The sequence below is a fragment of the Tribolium castaneum genome, chromosome 2, assembly GCF_031307605.1.
Source record: "Tribolium castaneum strain GA2 chromosome 2, icTriCast1.1, whole genome shotgun sequence".
In the NCBI taxonomy this organism is placed as follows: domain Eukaryota; kingdom Metazoa; phylum Arthropoda; class Insecta; order Coleoptera; family Tenebrionidae; genus Tribolium; species Tribolium castaneum.
The window spans coordinates 13,115,695-13,139,548 of NC_087395.1; the positions used below are offsets into that span (position 1 = coordinate 13,115,695).

General features: G+C 30.5%; 2 protein-coding genes and 1 long non-coding RNA gene across 4 annotated transcripts; 1 reads left to right on the forward strand and 2 right to left on the reverse strand.

Annotated features, from left to right (window-relative positions):
- The first annotated feature begins 290 nt into the window (after nucleotides 1-290).
- LOC657055 (very long chain fatty acid elongase AAEL008004) lies at nucleotides 291-17,860 on the forward strand. 2 transcript variants are annotated; one of them, XM_008201410.3, is made up of 8 exons: nucleotides 291-505; nucleotides 596-795; nucleotides 6,448-6,511; nucleotides 6,570-6,760; nucleotides 7,043-7,123; nucleotides 9,454-9,616; nucleotides 16,399-16,535; nucleotides 17,061-17,860. In XM_008201410.3, the coding sequence occupies exons 3-8, from the start codon at nucleotides 6,451-6,453 to the stop codon at nucleotides 17,232-17,234; spliced, it is 807 nt and encodes a 268-aa protein (XP_008199632.1). In that variant the 5' UTR covers nucleotides 291-505; nucleotides 596-795; nucleotides 6,448-6,450; the 3' UTR covers nucleotides 17,235-17,860. The 2 variants fall into 2 exon arrangements, with proteins under 2 accessions (XP_008199632.1, XP_968636.2); XM_963543.5 differs by lacking the exon at nucleotides 596-795 and having other exon boundaries at nucleotides 292-505.
- Nucleotides 17,861-18,539: 679 nt separating this feature from the next.
- LOC135265459 (uncharacterized) lies at nucleotides 18,540-19,545 on the reverse strand. Its single transcript, XR_010333134.1, has 3 exons — nucleotides 19,303-19,545; nucleotides 18,937-19,237; nucleotides 18,540-18,884 (listed from the first exon to the last, which is right to left on the reverse strand). It is a non-coding gene; the product is annotated as an uncharacterized LOC135265459 (long non-coding RNA).
- A 1,092-nt stretch (nucleotides 19,546-20,637) lies between these two features.
- LOC657137 (very long chain fatty acid elongase AAEL008004) lies at nucleotides 20,638-21,943 on the reverse strand. Its single transcript, XM_008201430.3, has 7 exons — nucleotides 21,730-21,943; nucleotides 21,598-21,680; nucleotides 21,439-21,546; nucleotides 21,305-21,388; nucleotides 21,191-21,247; nucleotides 21,037-21,142; nucleotides 20,638-20,971 (listed from the first exon to the last, which is right to left on the reverse strand). Exons 1-7 carry the CDS (start codon nucleotides 21,785-21,787, stop codon nucleotides 20,664-20,666), a joined length of 804 nt encoding a protein of 267 aa, XP_008199652.2. The 5' UTR covers nucleotides 21,788-21,943; the 3' UTR covers nucleotides 20,638-20,663.
- Nucleotides 21,944-23,854: the final 1,911 nt, after the last annotated feature.

Consider the following 23,854-nt stretch of genomic DNA (forward strand, 5'->3'; position numbering starts at 1 on the left):
ATTACAATTACATCAATATGCAAATGATAAATTGGAGCGATTACGCCGCGACAGCGTAATGGAAAAAATTGCGCTTTTAATTAAGATTTTGGCGCAATTAGGCGACCAGCATAGGTAAACACTGCCCATAGAGTTTCCCAACACTGTCCCCACCCCGGCCCAAAAATTTTTCGATTTTTGCCCATCATATCCCCACCCGGACCATTCGTTCCAAAGTCTGTTCGACAAGAGTGAATTTTTTTCTTGGCTTTGGGGTTTCGGGTGGGGGAACCTTTCCTATTTTATTTACTTTTAAGCAATTTGCAAAAGGTTGGTATATGGCGCTCGTAGTTTGTTGTGGATACTTCGTCGACACCACTTACGATTTTAAGTGAGACTCAGTGCGATAAATGTTCGGTGAAGATCAGTGCTTCAGGTGACAGGTGCCTAATACACGGAATTTCGTCCGAACTGTTATCAATAGGAGCCCACTCAGACCAAAAATCAAGGCAAAATGAATAACACTGTAAGTAAAAAATTCGACCTGTCTTACATAAAGTCGGTCGATTGGTAACCTATCGTAAACAAAATAACTTCGAAATGAGTGGCATTTCAGCCAAGCTGTAATAAGACGAAAGTGAAAGTGTTTCACTGATCTATCTCATTTTACTCGAGTTATTTCGACCTAAAACCAAACCACAGCCCACAAATTCGGATGACTACACGCAGTTTACATAATTCGTGACAAGCATAGGGCCTTGAGCAGATCCCTGCGGCAAGCATCCTCCCTCTGCAGCCAATTGAAGAATTACAAAAGTAAGGCAATATTGAAAGCGTTGCTTTGTTATATAAGTGACCTACATTAAAGTCGGGCAGGTGACCCGAGTCTGTTGCACATTTTTTCGACTCAGGTCACCAATGGTGTAGGCACGGTTTGTTTTGTATTCAAAACAGACACCTCAACCCATCCAATGACGCTGAAAGCTGGCATCTATTGGACGATCCTAACGACCAATTAGCTGCCGACCTCGAAAAAATGGCAAAATTCTTATCTTTATAAGCACCCTGAACTAGAATCAGCCTCGGACTAGACCTTTGGGTCATTTGCAAATTGAGACTTTCCAATTACTTGACAATTTGACAAGTTACATAAACTGATTAAAGCAAACCAAAATGTTTAGCATAAACGAAACTGAGAAACGGATTAAAAGTTATCAGACTGAGACGAAGTGTAGCTTTAAAAACTACGTCTATTGTCTTGCAAAGAATTCAAGTTAATTTGTTACGTATTTCATTGTTATTATTCTACCATCATTACTTCATTATGACATTCATTATCCTAAATGTATGCATGTTTTCAGTACGCCCACAATTACATTTATTACAATAATTAACCAAAGTGATTTGAAACACATTTTTTCGACACCTCTCGCCAAATTCTCATTCATTTCGAAAATTCAAAAAACAATAAATACACTCTGACCGGCAAAATTATCGCATCATTTAAATTACAAAATTTTGTGCCTTAAGATTTCTGGAAATAGTACTAAATTTGATGATATGGGGTACTAGCACTCTCAAGTAACTTGGACGGCTATCAGTTTTTTAAAAGCAATTGGTAAATATTCATGGTTAGCTAATTAAATTTCATGTTATCACAGCAGGCCACGTAGAAAGAAGGCAATGATCCAGGCTCGAGGAGGTAATACCCAGGTACATACATACCTACTAGTGATTGCCTCCGAATGCCAAATTTGCCTCAATAGACCTTATCTAAGCCAAAAAAACTGATCCCAATGAAATTCACTTTTTGGCTTTTTTGATATTCACTAAGCTGTAGTTTAGTTGTTGACGTTGCAGTTGTAAATTTAGTTTAATTTAACGTTAAGTAGTTAATTAATTATTTTATGATTATTTTTTTTAATTTAATTGGGAAAAAATATATTTTCTTATGTGATACCCATAATTTTTTCGATCAGTGTATTATCGATCGTAAAAAACATTCAAACATGATTTCCCAATGCGTTCTTTTAACAACATTAACAAGTTTCTTGTTATGCAAGGCATAGTAGTGTGTAGTATTTAATTAAACTGTTAATACTACTATTAATGTATAAATGAGTAAAACCCGTTCTTTCCAGAAAATTCCGTTATTTAGTACATTTTTTCGTAAATTGTTGTAGCAGAGTTCAATTGACGAATGTTTTTCGTCTAATTGATTAGCTCTTAATCTTTTGTTAATGGATCCGAGTGACGCAAATGCTAATCTCAAATTCTAGTAATACATAGAATTTTAAAGTATAGAGTAATTTTTTTAATTACCGAGAATTAACTAATTATGGTTTTTTTCAAATTTGATCAAACCACAAATCAATGTTTGCCGACAATCATATAGCATTAAACAGCGATTCCGACTGTTTCTGAGCCAGTGTCACTTATTTTGCAACATTTCCAGCTAAAAAAATCGTGTTACTGGGAACATATTAATTTATTTGAGCTACATGACAAATTTATGTTTTTTTTTTAATGAAACTTCCTATATTTTTTGCATTTTTGGGTAAAGTTTTTAATACTGATATTTTTTATCAAAACTTTTAATGGTCGATTTTAACACTAGTTTTTGACTAGATCTTAAAAGTGCATTAGATACCTACACCACATCAAAAAATTATAAAAAAAAGTTTAACAGAAAAAAGCTTTAGAGTCGGTTTACAGAACATTTTTGCAATCAAATTTTAATTCGAAATTAACTTGACATTTGTCAATGCATTTTAAATGGCAACTCAATTCGAACTACAAAAAAAATAAAACGAAATTTTGTACTTTGAAGAAAAGAATTAAAACGTCCGTGAACTATAATTATCCATAAATCACCTCATGTCATAAAAACTTGCTGGCAAATACTTTGTTAATTTTTTCTAAACTTAAGATAGGTGATACAATCTTGGAAAATGCTGAAAACAAGACATAAAACAACAATCATGTAAATTTTAAACAAATTACTTTCATGATTTGAATTTATAATTCCCAAAGCCTACAGCCTTCACCAGCTACAAATTTTACCTTTGATTTCGGATAAGTGCGGCAAAGTTATTCAAAATAATATGATGCTACTACAGTTTTTTATTCCTTGACGTCACACTGACCCGAATAGATGCCTCTAGCGCTAATCTAGGGATTTCCCGCTCGTGTAGTTTCCGTTTTATGTTGAGTCGAGGTGAGTTCAATGCTAGGTCGAGAAACGGGACGTCTAGTTTGGTTTTATCGATATTTCAAAAAAAATAATTCTCAATGAAAAAACAAATCTACATATTCAATGCCTAAATTGGATCTTGAGGTCGCAGACGATTGTTGTGTTTCTTTATGTAGACAAAAGTTATTCATTCTAGAATATCTTACACGGAATCAACGAGTAAAAAATTATTCAATGTTTAACGGTCATTAAAATCAATAAAATTGCTAATTAGTTATTGTTTCTGTGTATAAATACATTAATAAATCTTCACTAGAATCACGATCCAGCGCGATTTTAGTTTTTTTTTCCGAAAATGTAGCCGTGACGTCAATAGCAAACATTACTCCTCTAATTATCGTATAATATTGCAATTTTTTAAGGTAGACTTACCAAAATGTCCAATTATTTCTAATAATATCAGCAAATGACAAGTTTGGTTTTCTGCAAAATCTCAGATGTATGTTATTACAATTTGACTGGAAGGACTTTAATTGGATTAGTTTAAAAATTTTCCCAAGTTTTTTGTGATGAGTCAGCTTTCCGGGTACTTTGTTCAATGATTTGCAAGAATGTGATATTAGAAACATCAAAAGTAACACCTTTTTTCGCATAATAACAAAGTAAAAGATAAAATTAAAGGTTATGTCATGTTTTAACAGAATTAACGAAAATCACTCTTCCTGTAAACATGACCTCGTTCTAAGTTTTCTCAAATGTTAATCGTGTCACTGACTCGATTCATATTTAATTCACAATCAATTAATTCGAGGCTGAAAGACACCACAAGCTTTCCTTATTGACATTTTTTGTGCGTCTTGATTTTTGACAAGGCTGTCCGAAAATTTGAATTCGAGAAAGAGAAATTGGCGGCCTTGCCAAGCACGAAAATATTTCCCTAAGGACTTGTTTGGCAACTCTGGTTTTATATAATTTCTTTCTTGCACAATGTGGTTTCATAGTAATATATTAAGTGCGCTACTTTTAAATTCCACCTGATCAGAGGCGAACTTTTGTTCCTCAACAGACTCGTCTAGAACCAGCCTTGGGTTTTTACATTAAAATTTAAATTTCAGTCAACGACTTCCGTTTTTTGTTAGTCACCGAGATCGCACGGGCATGTTGTAATTAACTAAATGGTTTCTACTCTTTGAAAGCAGATGAGTCGGCATTTTTCGGTCTAGTTAGAATGGTTTAAAAAAATTGAAATTTAAGGTTTTATGTTTGTCAAATGTTCACTTTCGGCTTCCTAGCTCATCATCAAACCCGTTTTGAACAAAACGAAAATACAACAATGAAGAATTTGGTAAATATAATAATTATTGCGTTTCAGGTTGGAAACGGTCTTAGGCCCGGTTTTTGGTACGATTAACCTAAGCTATTTTATAAATTATATTTTATGTAATTTCAAAAAGTGCTTAGCTTAACGACTTATCTTAAAAGAAGCAGAAAAACCAGTTTTTTTCTATGACAAAAAATTGTTTGAGCCTTTTTTACAAGATATAACTATTCATTGATTGGATCTTTAATTTTTCGAAAAGCTTTTAGAAACATCTTACGAAAAATCCCTCTACGATTATAGTTTCAAAAAGTGCTTGGAGACATGAAAATGGTGTTAGCATAACATTATTTCCGCCAGTTTTTGTAGTTAGTACCTGTATACTTTTCGGCGAAGTTTTGTTTAATGCTTAAAACAATGAAGAAGGCATTTTTGGAGTGACGCAAAATAGCGTTTTTTGATCCAGTTTGATGAGATCTTACAAAAACAAATAGCACAGTTTTTCTATTTTCTGTCTCCTTTAGAGAAAATTTTGCTAAGTAATTTTGTCTCTAGCTTAGGACGTGCAGAAAAATTGAAAATGCAAAAATTATGTAATGATTGATTCAGTTTATTAATTTTTCGTTTTATTTCATTAAAATTTCGCGAAAAAACAATAAAACTAAAGTTTAGCAAAGTGCTTAAGGCCTTAAATAAAGTAAAAATAACCACTTTCAACCAGATTTTGTGTTCTTAGTTTATTTTTGTTCAAATTCGAAAAAGACAAACGTAACATTAGGTATTTTTACATTTTTGGAAAGTTTTAAAAAATTAAAAAATTAAACAAAAAAATACAAGAAAAATTTTTTTAAAGTTATTGAGAGCGTTACACAAAGAGCTTTATCTTTTGTTCTTGCTTTACTTTATAAAGGGTGATGTGTTTTTTTTTAACTTTTTTGTGTTTAGGTGCAAATTAAGTGATTTCATGCTAATTATACAAAAAAATATAGAAAACAATTGCCGCTTATAAATTAAGTCAAAAATAAAAAAGATAAAGCTGATTATGTTTAATTGTCAATCATGTTTTTCAATATTTTTATCAATTTGTTTATTTTTTTTTTATTACCAGAAAGATGTGTACCTTCTTTCGAAAACAGTATACAAAAATGTTGGTTTTCATTAAAAAAAAATAATAATGACGTCAAAACTTAATAACGAATGACATCATAAAAGTCATAACGTTGTCAAAATATTCGAAGATTTTTTTTGGAAAATGACGAATAACAAAGATATGAATCTTGTGCGTTACTTTTGGTTCACTTTATATTTCGCCATAAAATAGATTTTAGAGGAAATTTTGCTTAATATGTAATTGAGTTTTTGTCTGAAAGACGTACAAAATGCTTGTAGAATACAAATTAATGTCACTTTCGCCGTTATTTCCTTTGGTACGGTTTCCGAAGACAACTGACTTTTTAACTCAAGAACGTGCTTATCTTCTCAGAAAAGGGAAACATAAAACGGCGATTTTTGATCTGAATTGCTGCTTGAAAAATTTAATTTTGTTCCTTTACGATTGGGAATTAAAAAAACGCTAAATTCGACTAAATAGTCAAGAAAAACTTGATATTTGAAAAAAGAGCTTCATGGGGTAGACACGACTTTTTTTCATTGAAATTTTCCACACGCATATTACTAAAGAATGACAAGAAAATGATCGGAAATTTAGAAACGTTGTACTAAGCAATTTTTTTAAATTTTGTTCTAGTTACCCATGACCGTTACGCCTGCAGTAAAACGTATTGCGTAAATAACTTTAGCATTGCTTTATCTGTCAATATGTCCAAAATTTTCACTGAAGAACATAAGAAAATTATGTTGGAATCTTATTTCTGTAATGGACATCGAGTAACTATCATGGATTACTAGATCAAAATTTTAGAAACTCGCATGATATTAAGCGGTATTTACGTTTCAGGAAATGGTAGGATTAGTGCGAATGGCCTTCGATAGATACCACACGATCCTAGATAGGATAAGTGGTGAGTACAAGTTTGGGGAAATCCATCTCGCGAACATGTTGACCTCGTGTCCTTGCAGATCCTCGGACGTCAGACTGGCCGCTGATGCAGAGTCCGGTTCCCACTATAATGATGGTGGTGACATATTTGTACGTGATCCTGATCCTAGGCCCCCGCTTTATGGCCAATCGGAAGCCCTTCAAACTCCGAGAAGTACTCATAGCCTACAACGGAGCGCAAGTCCTCTACAGCCTTTTCATGTTATACGAGGTAAATTGGGTTTTAATGCGTTCTCTGAATTCGTTATTACTTTTCGATTAACTATCAACAAACTTCGCCTTGAACTCGTGCTCTCAGTACTTAGCCGTTGTATAACCGTGGAGCTTTGAGGTCATGTAACAAGTACCGTTAACAAGTGCTATTTTCTTCCGCCAACTTTCTCCACAAGGACGTTCGTTGCCATAACAAGGTTATTGCTGTTTTGAAGGACGCGGTGGAGAAAGTCGGATGATCTTGAAAGCAACAAAACTTACACGATTGTTTTTTTTTCAGCATTTAATGAGCGGGTGGTTCTGGGATTACAGCTTCAAATGTCAACCTGTCGACTATTCCAACAACAAAAAAGCCTTAAGGGTGAGTTTAGTGATTGAAATTCCTTCTAAACTAGTCGAAGCAACTATAAACTGGAATTTGCAAATCTAGTTTTCAGGTACCGTTTCAGATTACATAACTATGACTGTATTAGACACCAATTTCGAGAACATTTTGCAGACTTGCAGCCAAACCTTGTTGTCTTGTTGAAATGAATAATTTTGAATAAAAAATTTGGGGTATTGTCTGGTGGAACGTAAACATATTTTTCAAGCTTCTGGGAATTCCAAAATATATAGTTATTAATTTATGGAATTTCTAAATCTCAATAAGTACTAAGCGATAAAAATAACCACCTAGTGTTACTGGAAATCGTTAAACTTGGTTCTTTTTCAAATTTTTTGAAAATAAGCGCATTTAATACAAAGATCAAGGAGGACCAGTAGTACATAAATTTTCATAATTAGTTATTGTTACTATGTATTCTAACTTGGTAACAAAATGCATTCTTGATGATAAGTAAAAATCATCAGCAAATGTCAATATATTTATAGCAATAAACATAAAACAGTGTTTAATGAAATATGCAAACAAATTTTCTCACACCCGTAGCACTTACATAATACGAGTAGGTAGGTAGATTTAATAATAATATAGTTAAATATTTGAAAATTGTGTATTGCTTACTTTCCATACTGTTAGAATTCGTTCAATATCAAATTGGTAATTCATTGGAGTTATCTATTTTTAAAAGGTGAATCATTAATAAATTATTTAGAATTAATTAAGGTTTTATATTAAATATGTAGATTTAAAAATTAGTGTCACAGTTAGTTAATTAGAAAGTTTAAGTAAGCATTGCTGACAATATACAAAATATTGATGAAAATGTGTCTAAACATTGTTTTGTATACATTATGCTGCCTAGCAATCTATTTGACAACTTTCTCAACTATTTTTTTTTGTTTTGTTGTTCCTTCTCTATATGATTTTTTGATTACTGTTAGCTTTTTTAAATTTTTCTTTAAATCATTTAATCATCAAAAATGCTCAAAAATGTTTTAAAAAAAGAAACCCAAAACAAAGAGTTATTTTACAAAAATACAGCGATTACTACAACTATGTCAAATAATTTTCAAATTTTTTTGTTTCTTTTTTAATTTTAAAAAAAATTATTAAAAGTTATTTCGCACAGAAATATTTCTTTTTGAATAAAAGACAAGTTCTAATACTTATGTTCAAAATTGTGTTATGCTTTCCGGAAATACAAAATTCATAAAATTCTGGTTTGAATAAGTCTTTTGCAAAAAGTTATAAATTTTTGAAAAAAGGTACAAATCATTTTTTTATAAAATGTTTATACATCAATCACAGCTTTTGGGTATAGGAAATCCTAAGTAAAACTGGCTTAGATAACTCAACTAATCCAAAAACACAGAACAGAACCTAATGGACTATGGGTATGCAGAATTTTTTAAATGAAAATGATTATTAGAAGTTAGAATATTTCTAATGTAAAGTTTAGACAGACAATTGGTTTGTCACCAGTTTATTCTATTACATTAAACCTAATAATAATCTAATAATCGTTAAGATTTTTTTTCTGCCTCTTGAACTTTTAAAGTGGTAATTAGAGCATCATCTTGAGCATTACGTTTTTAAGACTGGTAACAATGTTATGTGTATAATACGTAGCCCATAGCATAAATTAAGAAAGCTAGGTAATGTTGTTAAAATAAAAATAAATCTTCAAGAAAACTAATGGAAGTTAGAATAGTAGGCATAATTTGTTGTAATAAGAAAAACTTAACACTATTTTAGTTGTCAGTCAAATTATCATAAAATCAAAAAGTTGCACTCCTTCATTTATCGGCCACATATCTGTCACGCAAACAAAGACAATTCTGCAAGGAGCCAAATTCACATGCATCATAATGGTGAATGTTGCCATTAACTTTAGAAGCAAAATCGGCACAAGGTAATCTCTCAGAAATTGAGCAAATTGAAGCAAATTTTTTACCATTGGAATTCATAATTGCGGCACAAAACTAGATGCAAAGTACTAAATAAAGTTTTTCACGGCTTGATGAAACTAATAATGATTGCCCAACGTGATTATTTACCCAAAGTCATTTAACATTGACCAGTCGTTGTCTGATTATTTGTGTAGAAAGTTTTCCATCGGACGGGAAACCGCCCGTCATAGGCGGCTCACCTTTGTAATTGCATAGCCTCCACAAAAATCCTTCTTGCGACAGGTCATTTCGTGTTAAATATAATCTTTTTCCTTGCCACCTTGAAGATGCGCAACACCAACAAGACAGGATGTTCGTTTTTTACAAACAAAGCTTTAATCTCGTTCTCTGTTCTAGATGGCAAACTTATGCTGGTGGTACTACATCTCGAAGCTAACAGAATTCGCTGATACAGTCTTCTTCGTGTTGCGCAAAAAAGACAGTCAAGTTACTCTACTCCACCTGTATCATCACAGCCTCACGCCCTTGGAAACGTGGATTCTTGTGAAATTCCTTGCAGGTATAAACGGAGACTTGGACGATAACTTACGTTTCGATCAAAAATATCCGTGTCAAGGCTGATAAACAATTATCAAAGAGGAAACGTGTTAATAACGCGACGGACCATTTCTAATGGTTTAGCTAAATCAAAATTTGTTCACTGTATTTTTTCAACTCTTGCTAGGGTTTGAAATCAAGCGCCTCAAACAAACTTATGTCAAAAATTAAACCACTATCCAAAATTTTAATTTGGAACCTAATTTAATGAGCGGATTTTCTCAAGTTCAAAGCTGGACGGGACGTGACCTCACATTTCGATCTTGATTTTTCTGATAATTAGGCAATTTAATTATTTTTTTTGTTGGCATTGCTTAAGTCTGCCATTGACACAATTTCGGGTTTTAAGTGATTTTTTTTAATTATTTGACAACCTTGCTCTTTAGCAGGGGGCTATCAAGGTACTGTGATAAATCAGACACGCGTGGTACACATCAAAACCACAAGCTTTGCCATAAGTTGCAAATTCCGAGAAGGGAACGTTAGAATGCGGAATGTGCCAATTATGAAGGATTTTCCGGGGACCGGGTGGCAAATCTTTTCCTGCTTTTTGTCTAACAACTTCACCTACTGAAACATATATTTCACAGAGAGCACCTTGAAGTGGTTCAAGTTTGTGGCAAGGCGTTGTTAACTACAACTAATTATATTTTATTAGTATTTACAAAACGTAAACATTGTTTTAAAAATAACGCTGTGATGAAATAATCCGGTACGCCATGACTTTTCAAAATCTAACACCTGTCGTACTATTTTTCATGATCATATGTTACAAAAAATATTTTGAAACATATTTTCAGGTACTGTAGCATAACTACTCCTTAACTTGCAGTTTACTGAATATTTAATTAAAATTAGTAACCTCTACATTCTTTTAAATTAAGTACGCAGGCGAGTGACCCAATTAACGTGGCAAAGTTATTTAGAAAATGATATATTTACGACATCTTAAGTGAAAAATTTAGTTTGCAACACAAGCAAATATTTTGATCAAATGGAAATATTCTTCTAAAAAATTTATGGCAGATATCTAAAAAAGAATTAAGTATACAGAGGTAAACGAAATAAGTACATTAATTTTAACCAGTGGTAGAACTCATCAAAGCAAACAGTTTTTCTTTGTACCATTTTTTTAAATCATTTTTCCTCTTACAAACTGACGATCCTTTTGTAAAGTGCTCCAACAAAGAAATGTAATAATAAATTATATTTTATTTTCATGAACTTGTTTGGAAACGGTAATCTTGTCGACTATGTAATTTTGCTTTCAGTGGCGTCTAAGAAAATTGTGTAAAATTTTAAAATAATTTTAACTCAAAAACTAAAACGGTTTGAAAAAAGTTATTAGGAAACATGATTTTGTAAATAATAGAACACTGATTCTTTGTATATTAGATCAAAACTTAATTTAATTAAAACTGCTATTTCGTATTTAGTACTTAGTTTCTGAAATTATAAAATCATATGTTAAAATTATTATTTATTAAGTAAAATGAAGAAATCATAAATAATAATAATGATTAATATAAAGATAAAATTTTATTCAATTCATTTTGAAAATATTTATCTTTCTGGCTCGACAACGTGGGAGAAAGCTGAGAAAAAATGTAACTTTTTTCCGGTTTAAAAAAATTTCGAAAAAAACGCGTTTATTTTTAAATACGTCTTTAAATATGAGAAAAAGACTAAAATTATATAATTTTCCATATAACTCGTAAGATTTTTTTCCTTAACAATGTACTAAAACGGGAAAAAAGAGGTGAAATATTATTTTTTTTAACTTATGTTTGTAACTTTTTGTTTCACTTTAACAAAAACTCAAATGCCCAAAAGAAGCTAAATTTATAATACTGTCGACACAACCCGGTGATTCTTAGACGTACTTTGCGTAAATTTGGCGAAATATTACGTTTCTTTTTTCTGGCTAAACAACATGCTAAAACACTTGAAAAAATGATATATTGTAGGAGTATAATTTTTTTTACATAATTTAGTAAATTTTCGTTTTTGTGTTATACGTTTTTGTTAAAAGCTAAGAACATGTTTTAACGAAATGATTTCAACAATCCCCTTTTTCGTTTAAATTAAAACAGTTTGAGTTATGTCAAGAATATTATTTCGCTAATTTGTCAATGAAGAAACTCTTAAACGAGAGGAATTGAAAACTTTATGATAGGGTTTGCAGTCTCAATTTTTAATCATATGAAAAAACAAATCATAAACTATTCTTTAATTTACCACAATTAGTCCTTGTGTGTTACAAGTGGTTTAATGAGAGATATTCTACACTAAAAAGAAAATAACAAAAAATCTACAATTTTTCAGATTACTTAGTTCTATTAATTATAATAATTGCAATACAAGGAATCAATCAAAATAGAATTAAATGATATTCAATGGTTAGTAAGCTCTTCATCAAACGATTAAACTGTTACAAATTCTCCATATCTTTAATCAATGAAAAACTAATTTCTCAAAGCCAATCAAGTGTTAGGTATAACCTTCACCTTCAGTCCACAAGTTTAATTTTCTTATTAAATGTCGATTGTTGGTCGTTGAACTGTATAAATTATTTTTTCTGTTGCCAATTTACATTTCTGAATTAGCTAATCATTGGCAATATTTTATTTTTTCATTTAGTTTTTAGTAAAGTTTAAAAAAAATCATAAAAAAACTGTAAAACCAACGGTACATTTTTTTGATATAAAATAAAATAAATAAATAAAATAAAAATTTTGTACGTTCTTGACTACTTATACTTTCAGTAGTTCTTTTAGTAAAATAATAGTAAAAATTGAGTAGCTCTTTTAACAAAAAAATAGATCAAAGAAAATAAATTGCTACTAAACTCTGGAAATCCCCAGTATTTCAAAAATTTAATTATGAGCAAGTGAAACAATACACTGTTATAACAACTTCCGTTTTACTTCAGATTGATAAATGCCGTCGGTTGTCAAGCAGGTTGTCGTGGAAGTCATTGTTGCAATAATTAAGTAATGCGATTTTATAGCATGGAGTATGAATGACTGGCAGGTTGAAAAAAGCCTTTTAAACTGTTTACTGACGTGACCAAACAGAAATGTTCACAGTTTCATAAAAACTTTTTCATTTGAGAAAACAACATCAGAAGCCTGTTTGGAGTAAGAAAAATCAATATTTGGCCAATATTATGACCATCTTTATTATTATTAGTTATTACACTTTAAACAGATCATTTACGATTGAACATTGCAAATAGAACTATTTATATTTTCTTTAATAAAAATCTAGTCAAGGAGACACATTCGTGACCTTAGACGAGAACAAGTACATTTAAAACATCAAAATTGCACTTCTAGGATTCCGAGTTTAATGATTGACGCAAGTTATTTAATTAGAAATGTTCATAGGTCTTCATTACTAAAAAAATGTCTTTGAACTGCTTTAATTATATATGATACAAATTATCATTAAATTCTAGAAGTAAATAATAGGAGCATAATGTATTAAAAATTAAAAAATTCTACGCAAGAACAAATAAAATGAGTTAATGAGTTGTTAAACTTGTATTTGTGGTTTTTGTTTTTAATTAACAGTTATTATTATTCTGAACGCACTAACAAACAAAATAACGAGTTTACAATCTTGAGATAAAAAGAACGTAATCGTAAAAACATTGTTTTTTAGTTGCTATTTTCAAGAATTTTTGATTTCCGACTTGGAATTTTTAAATTGGCATCTACTGTGCCGTCAGATTATAAGCCTGCTCTCTAGTCATAAAATTTTGGATAATGTCCTTGACAGATAAATAAATTATGTAACGTAAAAATTCTGAAGAAGCCGTTAACAAAATTTGGTATTTTTTGTGAAGTTTAATCTGTGCATTTTTATCTCCTTGTTCTTTAATACAGACTAAATCAAAAGTAACCCCTTTTTATTTAATCATTTTTCAAAAAAAAAATTGAATTTTTTAAATGTTATATTTTGACAACACAGTGACATATGTGACGTTATTCGTTGAGTTGTAACATCATATTTATTTTTTTTTAATTTTAAAAAGGACACATCTTTATGTTTCTACTAATGAAAATAATTTAAAAAATAAAATTAAGAATAAAAAAAACAAAATAAAAATGTATTAAAAAAGTGGACAGGAAAAGCTTTCCCTTTTTTGTTCTTGCCTTATTTCATAAAGGACAATTGTTTTATAAATTTATAATATATTAGCTGTTTCAAAACTATAAAACGCTAACTTCGCAATTTACCAAATTATTTTTTTAAATACGGTTGATAAAAATGTAAAGTAGTTATTAATGAATAGATCTCTCATTAAAAGTATAAACTAAGTTAGCTATTATTTGTTTGAGGTGTATGAATAATTTATAAATAATAAAATAATTAATAAATAATAAATTTATAATTACCATGAAACCGCTTAATATGGAACCTAAACATACAAAATAAAAAATAATAATCACGCTTTTATAAAATAAAGTAAGAACAAAAAGATACAGCTTTTTGTGTAAGATTTCTAAAGTCTTTTTTACTTTTTTATTTTATTTTCCTCTTTTTTCATTTAATGCTGTTTATCAGTAAGACCATTTGTACTATCTAAAATAGCAATGAAAAATATCCGTTTACATTTTAAAAATTTAAAAATGACCTCATTACTCAAAAGCGAATAACGTCATAAAAGTCACTATAGTGTTATTTTTAAAAAATGACACATAACAGAAATATGAATTTTGTGCGTTATTTTTGGTTCTGTTTGTATATCGATCAATAATAATAAACATTTTTTTAAACTAAGAAATTTTTGTAGCGGTTTGTCAATAAAATAAAAGAAGTAGGTAAATCGCATAACTGGACGTAGAATGATTATTTAACAGCTGTGTGAAGGAGTGTTGGTTAATTGCGAACATACAAACTCCATCAGCAACAATATAAAATTTTTAGAATTGTTAAAAGAGGGTTAAATGACAGTCGTGCCTTTATAAGTAAGAAACGAAGAAAAGTCTGGTGGTCCAGATCGTAAAGCATAGCTTAACCCACGTAAATAATTTCATTAGAAATGATGTTATGTAGGTATAGTTGTAAATAAGCATAAAAATAAAAACTTTTTAACAAAAAGATAAAAATAGTGGAGGCGTCGCCAAACTATCTATTTAAAAAAAAAACAGCGATGAATAATAAATAACGCACGGCTTTCAAAAATTTATCAGTTGGCAATTCTGCCGGCGGTGATTTTGGGGTGTAGGCACTGACGTCAGTGCTGCCAACCTTTCACTTGTAACTGTACGAAATTGGTCGGATGTTCGGGATGTTTGTGCATGTGCACGAAGACCTTTTTGGTGGTCAATTGCGCAAAAGCATGTAAAACTTTATCAACTGGTAGATTTCTACAAGAATTGCAACAATACGAGTATCAAACGTATTGCCCCACCAGATATTGTCTAATGATTGGCCAACACATTGCCATTTACACTTAAAAAACTCGAGTTAGCGGCATAGGAAACTGGTTAGAAAGTGTAAGTAATAACGTAAATATCGACGGTCCAGAATCGAAGAAGAGGTCCAGAATCGCTTCATTATTGTTATATAATTTTAATTGAATGATTTCTCCGGGAGATGCCGTACCATTCACTTGCCGACACTGGATTCTAGCACAAATAGTGCGTAAAATACAATGCAAAAATATGTTACATGCCTAATACCTAACTAGTTCTGACGTAATGAAATTGAACCAATTAGGTTTATTTTGGGTCGTAATCAAATGAAAAGTATTTAATTCATTACAGTGAGTAAAATATTGTATTTTATATTTTATATTTTACTGATCAATTATCCACAGAACATTTGTTAATTTACCTGCCCATCTGTTAATTTTACTGAACATTAATAATTTTCGCCAACAAGTGAGTTTTTGTATTTCTAAAGTCTAGAAAACTGGCTACTAAAGGGCCTAATGACATACCAAATATAAATTTATTTTCAATATTCAAAAATTCAATGCAACGGAATATAAAGGCCCCGAGCGTTAGACACTCACTGCTCCAAATTAATTCACTTATTGCTTGGAAAAGAGATAATTGAGAAAAACTATCGACAAATACGAAAAAAAAAATTAAAATCTAAAACTTGCCCTCTGTTTTGTATTTTTCAAAACGCTACAAATACGATTAAAAATTTTATAAAGATTAAATTTCCTACAAAAAATACAAATTAATTCTCTAAAACTTTATTCCTCAGACATTTTTTGTATTAACAACCATATCGGCAGCGTTTGGCAAATACCATAAAACTGTGTTTTTTTATACAATTTTCAATAAATTTTTGCACTGCCAATATCCTGTAAAATTTTCTTCATTTATCACTAAATTGCATTTTACTTGATGCAAAAATGAGTAATGGTAAAAGAGAAATCTAAAAAAAATTCAGTGCTTAAACTGGTGAAATTTACAATACATTCAGCCTTTTTTGAAGCAAAGTTAATTATAATTTTCTGTAAAATTTTTACTTTAACTCATTTTTTATTACAAATTATTGAATGGTCTATCAATCTAATTTTTTTCAGTTGATCTTGTCTTCTCTTTTATTAAAATAAAGCCTTTTTTAGGTGCTTTTAAAAAATAGACGCGCACGTAAAGCTCTATAATTTTAAAAAAATTTAATGGACTGCCTTGGTCTTTTTAAAATTTTAAATTTTGACGACCTGACATGACCTGACAATTTGAGATAAAATACTGATCATGTAATTTGTTTCAGGTGGTCATGGCACGTTTTCCAACCTAATCAACAACATGGTCCATGTTATCATGTACTTTTATTACATGGTAGCTGCGATGGGACCGGAATACCAAAAGTATTTGTGGTGGAAGAAACATCTTACCACCATTCAACTGGTAAGTATTTTTAGTATCAACCCCCGATTATAATTCATCTCATTTGGATTTGAACAAAAGGGGTCAGTGTTCAAATAACACTGTCCAACAATTTTACCTCCCTTAAAAAAAGATAAAGTTGAAACCAGTTTTAATTTGTATTTAAAATATTTTTAAAATTTTCAAATTTTGAAAAATTTTGTTCTTGGCTACGTTTCCTGTTCAACAAAAGGCAAAAGTGATTGCTTTCTATTTATTCTTTTAAGAGGAATTCACATCTGAGAACCGTTTTTGGAGCAAATAAAATGTATGTGAAATAGTTTTTGAAAATAGGAAATTGCTAGAAAAAACTCCAAAACTAAATTAAAACAGGCTTTAAGCATCCAGCACTCCAAGAAATATAAAATAATACCCTTCTTTTTCTAAGGAAGACTTTGGTGTTGGACAGTGTAATTAGTACTGGTGCTGTGAAAGTGGCCCACATCTTTTCAGACAAGAACATCGAGCTCTTTTCATGTATTTCGTACTAAATTGAATGATTTTTAGGTGCAATTTGGGCTAGTGTTCATTCATTCCGCTCAGTTGCTCTTCACCGACTGTGGCTACCCTAGGTTCATCGGAGCTCTTCTCCTGCTTCACTCAGCGATCTTCTTCGCTCTGTTCACACATTTCTATTACCAAACATACAGTCGGAAGCAAAAGTCGGTCAAAGCGGAATAGTAAAGATGTATAGTGTTTAGTAAAAAATTGTATTTATTGTATTGTATAGTAGTGGACCAATTGCAGTTAGACTTACTTTAAGTCGGTCGCGAGTCGTGGACGAGTTAGAGTAGGACTAAAATGAAAATGGACGACAAGTGTCATAATGTAGACAAAAGTATTTCGTACTTGCTATCTTCTTTTTACCTCATCTGTGCAATTCGTATTTTATGATATTATAGTAGCATAGTGACAGTAAAATATTCTTAACCTAGTCATAGATAGATCTGTTTTAAAAACAGACGTGTATTTATCGAAATCTTAGGGTGAACATAACCGGTGGCGAAGAACCAACCCCACGTCAAAAACAGTTTGTTTTTCAATTCAATCAACGGAGAATTTTGTAAGCGATGTGTGGTGGAACAGCCGTTCTGTGTCCATCTGTGGCGTGTGCTAGGAAAATTATACGCTTCTAATAAAGATGTATGTATTCAGTGAATACAGAAGACGTATCACCTTAAGCAACATTTTTCAGTAATTTTATTGTATTAGTTATTGGTGTAATATTTGTTACAAATATGTTACGTAATTTGTATTTGCTCAATGTTTTATATTTTTAATTTAAATAAATTTGTGAAACGTGTTTATTTTCTAGTTTTACTACCAATGGACAATACTGACCCAAATAGCAATAATTACAATAATAATGTTTTGTTAAATAGTTTTGGTAGATTAACAGATCATTTTAGATTCGCAACATCGAAATTTTAATTGCCGGCCATTACTTTCTCAACGGATATGGGTGCAGATTCGAGAAATTTCAATTTCGTAATTAAATTTGGCCAATGTTTTAGAAACGTTAGTATATTTGCAATAATGGTCACTCTTGCGTCAAGACAGATGTTGGCAACATCTTTTTGTTAATTGGCAGCTGACTAATTGCAGGTAAAAGCATCCAATTATTAACTTTCTTTACTGCATATTTGCAACTAAAACAATTTATCAGACTACTACTAACCAGATTTTCAATTGCTTATTAATTTTAATGTATTATGCAATATCTATCTATGTGTAAAAGGAAAGTGGCCACAATAATTTACTAGACTGAAGTAACGTGTATTTAATCATAAATAATGACTTGATAACAAGCTAGCAACCGATATCTCAGTCGTTTTTGATTTAAAAGAAAAAGTCCATATTTCATATTTGCAAAACGGATTCTTATATTAACGTCAATTAAAAAAAAGGATGCAAACTTTAAACTTAACTTAATTATACAACATTAGAAAAATTATACAAAATTTATTAATTACCTGGCCTTAAGAAACTTTTCAAAAATTTCGAATTCGAAAATTATAAATACAAACAAATCGGTTTGCACAACCATATTACCAACCTATTTTATACTCATTGTTTCAGTTTTGAAGGTTTGAAAAGTTTAGATTTTTTGGCTAGAAACTAGTTTTCCAATACTTGAACCACATTTCGCGCCCCCACGAAAATCGCAACTTCTAATGATATGAAAATACTGAAATTTTAGACACCAGCCTGTACACTTACCATTCTCGATTTGTATTATTCTTTTTTTATTTCTTTTTAAAATTATACACAATAAAATTGATTGCCCTCAACTGCTAAAACAACTAAATTTTTGTGTACCACCTCAAAACTCTACAAATAAACAATTATTTTACTAGTCGGACAAACTTCCAAAAAAAATCACCTGTTTTTAAGATGTGCTCCGAAATGAACCAAATTAAGGCGGCCCCCGAGAACTTTCAAAATGATGTGTTCTTACCTTATACATATCTCAAAAATAGACCCCGGAGCAGTACCAAATAAAAAGCAAAATGATAAGAAATTAATTCCCCACAAAACTACACATTTTTTATTTAGTATTGAATCCATTTTCAAGATGATCTAAGACTTGGGTGCCACACGCAAGATACTGCACAGATCGGAAAAAAATACACCATTCATGCACAACATCATTGTAAATATGCATGCAAAAATTGAACCCAACACTAGCAATAGCAAGGAAAAAACCTTTAGAAAAATTTCTTTGAGAATGAGATTTTCTAAAACTTACCACTTTCAAAATTTATTTGCCAGTTGGAGGTGCCACAATGGTTTCCGGCTGAAAATTGTTGTCTATTTTGAGATAGCTATGTATAAAAGTAAAAAAGGGTAAAAACACATATTTTTTTGATTTGACAGTTTAATTTTGACAGTTCTCGGGGGCCGCCTTAATAACATAGATATATTTTTTATGAATAATATTTTACGTACTTGATTCACTTCATAAAATGTACTTCTAAATTTTACGTAGGCCATACAATAATTGATTTCGATTGTGGTGGAATAATAATAATAATAATAATAATAATAATAATAATAATAATAATAATTTTGCTAATTGCTAGGAGAAACGTGTTTTAAAATAGTGTTTATAATCTAGAATTCAGATATTAAAAAGAAGGCTTAAAATATTACCAACAAAACAAATATTATATTTTCAATAAATCAGTATGACTATCGATCGACTGAACTTAGGATAAGGGTGGATTGGAAATGAAAAGAATTTCGCAATTTTGTTGTTTTAGAGGGCAGGTACCAACACAACACTAAAACTAGTTTTAGCGGATTCATCTCATTCAGCACTCGGCTCCTTCGTCGCCCCGTCCTTAATCCGGGTCATCTGCCAAAACACCATCTTGCAGACTTGTTATATAAACTATTTTAGCATTGGTTAGGCGAATCATAGCTATAAATAAAGCCTTCGACTACAATTTTTTTTAAATCGATACTCACTTCTCAAGACTTTATTAGAGAATTGTTTTAGTTCTCTCAAAATGTTTTGTCACTGACTTGTTTTTAGACAAATAATTTTTGAGCGACTCATCCGTAAAGTGTTCATAAATTTAAGAACAAAATTGTTAAAATTAATACCTGTCTAAAAACGTTTTAACCGAGGTTTTAATGTTCTCTTACGACTTAACCGCAGTTAACAAAAAAAAACTACTATAACTATTATATGAAATTGATATCGGATTTAATGAAAATGAGAATTTAATGAAAATGCTTGTAAGTCGATTTCAGTTTTGTAAATTCATCAATTAACTTCATCTGCTTGAAAACATAATTGTTTTTAACTACAAAAACTTTTTTGAGCAGACGAATGCGTAGACAACACTATAGGTATTGGGCTTTGTTATAACGTTATAACAATACACTGGATTACTAATAAAGTATCCAGAGAAATTAAATCTTTGTCCCATCTACGCAAGACCTTGTTTTGCTTATCTAGTTGGTAACTAATTACTTATAGGTAATAAGTTAATAAATTACGTTTCGGTAGGAAAATGTTAAAATAGGTTTACTGAGTTATTGCGGTAAAAGTTATAAGGTTAAAAAAATGAATTAATTTTACCAAGAAGTAGAAAATTATTTTTATTTGCACTTATTGTTTTGCTTTGCTTTATATTCCTTGTCATAAAAGTTTTTAAACAAAGTGTAAAAGCTTAGAGCTAGCAATCCCATGTACCAAATAAAGATCCTTGGGAAATTACAGTCAACAACAAGTAATTGCAAGGCGTGGAACATTATTATAACAAATTGAATCATTTGTAGTCTTGTTAAATACTTCTTCCACCATAAATATTTCTGCACCTCTGGCCCAAAAGCGCTCAAGAAGTAATAAGAATACATTATAACATGTACAAAAGTATTTAATAATCCGGGAAACGTTCCATGTCCGTCTAAATAAACCAAATAAGATAAAAACAAGAACAAAAACAAAAATCACAAAAAATACAAAACTTACTTGGATAGTATTTGGTGGCTACCCAAGCAGAGACGGGCATAATGCCATGGTGGAACACATGTAGTGCATTCACTTGATTAAATTTTTTCCTCATAATGAAGAATATCTAAATTTTGGCAAATCATACAATAATAAAATAATTATTACGACTTACAGTTTCGACCAGTTCTGTAAACTTTGAGAAAAAATACCACCAGGTGACGTTCACCATCTGTAAAACAAATTCATTCAACATTTCTTATTTTTGCAAAAAAATGTAGGTACCTACTCTCATAGTTCTTGGATTGGCGGAGATATCAATTGGTTGACATCGAAAACTATATTCACCGGTTAACCAACCACTTGCACAAAACTAAAAATTGTTACAGTTTTTTATTTGGAACTTTAAACTTGGTTTCTTACTTCGTAAAATAGCCAAGCACTAAAAATTACTTGAAAAAAATTATAAGCCATTAGTATTTTTCTAAGACTGAATGGATTCTTTTTTTCCATTACTTTGGGACCTACAAACTTTACATAAAAATAAGTTTAGGTTAGGCATGTTTTTATGCAGATTCATACCTTTACAAGAAACACATAGCTAAGACAAACGGCAACAGTAGGGCCTGGACTTGACATAAGAAACCAGTTTGAAGTTCTTGGATCTGTTTATTCCAAATGTATAAAAAAAATTTTGTTTCAAATGAAACTTACCTTCATAATTTTTTAAAGATAATGTATAATTTGAATCAAACGTTTGTGAATCTATCATTTCAAAATAATTATTGGGTACGATATTTTTGGTAAGGAAATGCGAGTTCGTTAACACTAATCAAAAATAAAAGGTGTTAATCCTTAATCTTAAATAAATTACAACTCAAAATGTATAAATGTAGTATATGCTGCTAGTTTTAGGAATTATACAGAATGTAAAAGCTAATAAATTTCAATTTGTTTTAATACTTGGACTAACTGGGTCACAGTAACACAATAATTGACACCTGACCCTTTACATATTCACGTAAAAGATTGATTCCAAATTAGTGAATCAATTAGAATATTATTACCAAGTTTAAGTTTCAAAAAGTTTTATTTTTCGGGTGGGTTCTAGGTCTTCTATGTTGTACAATAATTTTTAAAACCATTAAAGTGTTTTGTATAAGATATCGAATTGTTTCAAAAACTTAATTTCATTGACTATTGACAGTTAAAATCCGGATAAAAAAAGTGGTGCCTTCATGCACAAAAGTCTTCAGAAAAAACGTAATCGCGTATTACGTTTTCAACTAAAAATGTTTCCTTTCTATTTATATAATAAGCAAAGACCTAAAAAACATATTTAAACATAAAGACATAGACAATATTTGTAATTTCAAATTGTCTATTGGTAAATTGCAACACCTAATTCTGCTTTAATTTTTTATTGTTTGTAAATTGGATATTTTTGAGTCTAACATTGGTCAGGGATATGTAGACCTAAATACTACTTCGAGGCGAAACGATATAAAAAATAACTGCATTTTCTGTACCCAAAAATTTTCTTCGTCGGTGTAAAATTGAGGGCGTTCATTAGATTATGAAACATTTTAGGACCGGTTTATAGAAGCGTCATTAAATTAATTTGCAATTGGCGTGATTAACTGATCATGTGATCAAACTGACCTAATTGATTGATCTATTTACAGAAAGCGAAATTAAGATTTAATTCAAAAATAAACTAATTTGAATTAAATTGCCATTTAAAATGCATTGACAAATTTCAAGTTAATCGCGATTAAAATTTAATTTTAATGTGTTATAGGATTTAACTAATAGTAAGGTAGTACTGGATGTTGTCATGGACAGAGGTACTTCCATAATATGATTTTGAAAATGACAGGGGCTTACATTTCAAATCAGAGAAAAATGGCTTTTCAAAAATATCATAGCCAACTCTAATTTCGAAAAAAGAAAGGATAATATTATTTTAAAGAAAATCTGCAGAAACAATAAAAACACTATTTATGATATTCTATGAAACGTGTTTTAGAGTTGCACTGGTTTTACATACCCCACTAAAAATTATCACCCTTAGAAACGTATAATTTTAAAATAAAGATGAACATTTTTCTATTATTTTGTTACAAGAATGAATAATCTTGGGTAGGTATCTACTTTGAGGACACATGTTTATTAAGAGACTTTTTTGTTTATTTTAGTCCACACTGTTACTTCCCTAAATATTTTTAACATAGTGTAGACAACTGATTAAGAAAATGTATAATTTGTTTTTTCTACTTTGGTTTCATACTGAGGTCATTACGATACGCGATTTGCGTATCATAATATCCAACAGAGTGCTATAATAATTAGACTAAAAACCATGATAATATAGTAAAACATAACTTCAAAAGCCAGTGCAAGTAAGTAGTTTGCACGTATTTGCCACAAAAGCCCGTATTTGTCAAGGGATACATTGCAAAACGTTTTGGACACTTTCAGAATACATTTGTAAGAATAAACTAATGATGGTCCAAATTATTAATTTCATTTCTGTCTGCGCGCAAATGTCAACTGCCACAAAATTCCCTAACTTTCGAAATTAATTTTTTTGGTACAAACAGTGCGAAATAAAAAAAATACTGTATGATATCTCGTTTATAAGGCATTTTGTCGCACTTACTATATTATGCGATCGTCTTGCCCTAAATTCGTGCGTGCGACAAAATCCGTCTTATAAAACTCGTATCATAATATACTATTATTCTTCAACACTGTTAAACCTTACAATTTTTATCCTGTCTAAGAAAGTTTTGACAATTGTTTGGCATTTCTTAATACGAAACGTCAGATTATTTTT

Excerpts from the sequence above, each read along its gene's own strand:
- LOC657137 (XM_008201430.3), bottom strand. The coding sequence starts at position 21,787 with ATGATAGATTCACAAACGTTTGATTCAAATTATACATTATCTTTAAAA. Across the intron at positions 21,547-21,597 it reads GCTATGTGTTTCTTGTAAAG|TTTGTAGGTCCCAAAGTAAT; the intron begins GTATGAATCTGC and ends TTTTATGTAAAG. Across the intron at positions 21,389-21,438 it reads GTGCTTGGCTATTTTACGAA|TTTTGTGCAAGTGGTTGGTT; the intron begins GTAAGAAACCAA and ends AACAATTTTTAG.
- LOC657055 (XM_963543.5), top strand. Across the intron at positions 6,512-6,569 it reads GATCCTAGATAGGATAAGTG|ATCCTCGGACGTCAGACTGG; the intron begins GTGAGTACAAGT and ends GTGTCCTTGCAG. Across the intron at positions 16,536-17,060 it reads ATCTTACCACCATTCAACTG|GTGCAATTTGGGCTAGTGTT; the intron begins GTAAGTATTTTT and ends AATGATTTTTAG.